The sequence below is a fragment of the Lactuca saligna genome, chromosome 1 (assembly GCF_052625555.1).
Source record: "Lactuca saligna cultivar CGN05327 chromosome 1, ASM5262555v1, whole genome shotgun sequence".
NCBI classification, from domain to species: Eukaryota; Viridiplantae; Streptophyta; class Magnoliopsida; order Asterales; family Asteraceae; genus Lactuca; species Lactuca saligna.
The window spans coordinates 13118037-13121297 of NC_136417.1; the positions used below are offsets into that span (position 1 = coordinate 13118037).

The 3261-nt window shown below is 35.5% G+C and overlaps 1 protein-coding gene across 1 annotated transcript; it reads right to left on the minus strand.

The window, feature by feature from the left end:
* Positions 1-851: 851 nt before the first annotated feature.
* On the minus strand, positions 852-2993 carry LOC145048293 (uncharacterized). Its single transcript, XM_078996755.1, has 2 exons — positions 1377-2993; positions 852-1121 (listed from the first exon to the last, which is right to left on the minus strand). Exons 1-2 carry the CDS (start codon positions 2514-2516, stop codon positions 1065-1067), a joined length of 1197 nt encoding a protein of 398 aa, XP_078852881.1. The 5' UTR covers positions 2517-2993; the 3' UTR covers positions 852-1064.
* Positions 2994-3261: the final 268 nt, after the last annotated feature.

Here is a 3261-nt window from a genome sequence, read left to right on the forward strand (position 1 = left end):
CTTAATGACTAAGCTCATGTATGCATAACACCTTGTCTTTTAGCTAGTTAATTTGGGTTCAAGACTCCATCTTATATGCATCTTATATCATTTACCTATAAGCTATATCTTTGTCTATTTTATAACTTCTCTAACAATTTTCTTGTACGGGAAGTGCAATATATATCTGCTTGCTTCTATGGCGTGAGTTAAAAGCTGTCTGGTCTTTTTGAGTTCCTATAGGCCTATACTTTAAAGATGCATGTTGGGGATACCCTACTAGTTATTCCTTGAGGTGTGATGTTGGGGATATCTAAGGAGAAGCCTTCAAGATATATATATGCATGTCTCCCAAAAAACAACTTCCCAAGAGGTCTTAATTATGGTCTGATGTTTTGTGTGTGAGAAGGTCTACTCATTATCATTGTATCCATCATGTCAAATACAACAGATTATGAATTTATGATTATCTTATTTACATCCCTATAACAAACAATTGTGATTAATTAACAAAACGTTTCAGATCAATTTTCATCTATTGATAATAATTAGGGAACAAAGTGCCCCACTATATATATATATATATATATATATATATATATATATATATATATATATATATATATATATATATATATATATATATATATATATATATATATATATATATATATATATATATATATATATATATATATATATAGAGAGAGAGAGAGAGAGAGAGAGAGAGAACAAAACTAGCTAGCATTAGTTAGAGATTAATTAATGGATATTTTCTTCTTCATCCGGATTTCAAACATTAATAAGCTACATAGCTAAGTAGAACACAAGGACGTAAGAGATTATGAACAAAAAGAGAGAGAAGAAATGGATTAATGATAACACAAGGTTAATTATTCGTCAATGATACAGTTCAGCCCTAGAATTCATTTGTTAATTATTGTAAATAAGAATCAAAACTAGGACATATAAACGTTACATTCAGAGAACTTCGATGAGAGCACTGCCCATGGTCTAATATTATTATAATACAGTTGGCACCATGAGTGAGAAGATCAAATCAATATGAAACAAGTAGCACTGACCTAACTGCTGTTGCCTTCCCATGATTTATCAATTACTTGAAAGTCATTAAAATGATGCTGCAAAACCAATTATATCCATGAATGTTCTTCGATTAGTTTATATATATCTGGTATGAATCGAGGGAGTATATATATATATATATATATATATATATATATATATATATATATATATATATATATATATATATATATATATATATATATATATATATATATATATATATATAAAACTGGTGGCATTTCCAGTGACCTATATTAATGGAGTATATTTGTTAACTGAAAATAATTAATTAATTAATTAAGTATTACCTCATGTGCTAGACCGGCAATATTATGGTGATAATTGAGCATGCAGGACGGGCTCCAATTGCCTGTCATCATCAGAGAAGAATTATCACCAACAAATCCTTGCTTAAACTGGAAGTGAGAGCTCATTTGATCGGTTTGACCAGTGCTTTGACATTGGTTTTCTTCGAAGATGCTCCAAGAACCTAATTGGTTTACATCTTGATCCATTGATGCCTGATCTTGACATGGTCTACATTTGGAATCTTGAGCAACACCGATCTTATTGATACTTTTCTTTTGGATTGTCCTCTCCCTTGCCCTTACTCTTGCCCTTTCCCTTGTTGCTTTAGCAAGAGGGTGATGAAGACCTGCACTTCTTCTAACTCCTCTAGCAATCTTTTCCTTATGTTTTTTGCTGCTGCTTCCAGAAGTAGACTTTTCCTTATTATTTGTAGTAGGTGCTTGATCATCTCCAGTCTTTAGCATAGACTGATCAGCTGCTGTTCCAGATAGAACCTCACATTCTGATGTAGAAGATGCACTGTAATTAGATACACCCATAAAGCTGCAGCTCCGATCAGGAAGGAGTTCGAGAATGGCAGCTCTTGATTTTGTGAGCAGCCAATCGACTGTTTTGCTGGCCTTATCAAATCCAAGCAAGTCTTGCAACCCAAACAGCTTTTTAGCAACATCAAGGGACAACCTCATCCTTCGATCTCTGGGGCCTCGAGCCGTGTCAATCTTGCTGTGCCGATCTCCTTTGGAATGCCTCTTCCTTGGACTGCTACTGTCAGGCTCCGCGTGAGTAATAAAGTCGTAGGGTTCATCATCTCCATCATTCCTAGCAACATGTCCATTGTTGCTACCACACTCTCCCATGATCGATTCAACATTAGTAGTCATCGCATGAGCTAGATTACTGATTGTATCGTGGTGGTTATGATCGTTGGAGAAATACTGTTGTTGTTGGAAGGACTCGCAGAAGACGGCTTCATTTTCTAAAGGAATGTAATTAGGGGTTGGAAGGAGGAAAGATGGAAAAGAAGATGGAGCATAATAATATTCTTGAGGGGTTCTTGAATAGTTGGCATCATTGTAGTAATTACCAAAAAAAGAAGTCTTTGGTGGTTTACACCCATTGTTGTTGGAAGAGGGATGCATCTCTTATCTTTAGCCTCCAGAAAGCTACGTATAGTTATGTGAATGTAGACCGAATAGTAGATCACTAGATCTAAAGGGGAGCTTGATAATAAAAGAGCTTGCTCTTTACAAGAAGCAATATTGTTAGAAATTAAGACAGCTCAACATAAATTTAACTTTGAGGACTACAAAATTAAGCATAAGAAAGCATGAAGAAGAAGGTACATAGAGAGAGAGAGAGAGAGAGAGAGAGAGAGATGAAGATTTATTGAAACATCAAGGATCGGGACTTCGAGAAAGACTGGCAAGCATGCTATAATAGTCATCATAGAGCTGTAGACATATATACTGATGGTGAGTGAAAGGGAGCTAGGCCCAATTTTCCTATAATGTCTTAGTTATCTCATTGGTCAAGAAAGATCAAGAGGCCATTTATTAATAATGGAGACAAGGAGCTATCTTCGTCTTTCTCTCTCTACTTTTTGGGTAAAGTTGAGCAATATTTGGTGAAGATGAAGAGAAGAGAAAAGAGTTGGTAGTTTCTTGTTAAGCTAGTGGATAGGAACCACTTCTTGTTGTGCCACTTCACGTGGTTGATAGCAGCAGGTGCCTATTGCGGTGTGTGTGTGTGTTTTTGTGTGTGTGTAGAGAGAGAGAGAGAGAGAGAGAGAGAGAGAGAGAGAGAGAGAGAGAGAGAGAGAGAGAGAGAGAGAGAGTAAAATCCAAAAGACCTTTTACTCGGAAAGCAACCCTAGGTGCCTTGACC

Bases quoted from the DNA above. Each gene is read 5' to 3' on its own strand.
- LOC145048293 (XM_078996755.1), bottom strand. From the start codon at position 2,516: ATGCATCCCTCTTCCAACAACAATGGGTGTAAACCACCAAAGACTTCT. The intron at 1,122-1,376 runs GTAATACTTAAT...TTGGTTTTGCAG, and splicing joins TTGCCGGTCTAGCACATGAG to CATCATTTTAATGACTTTCA.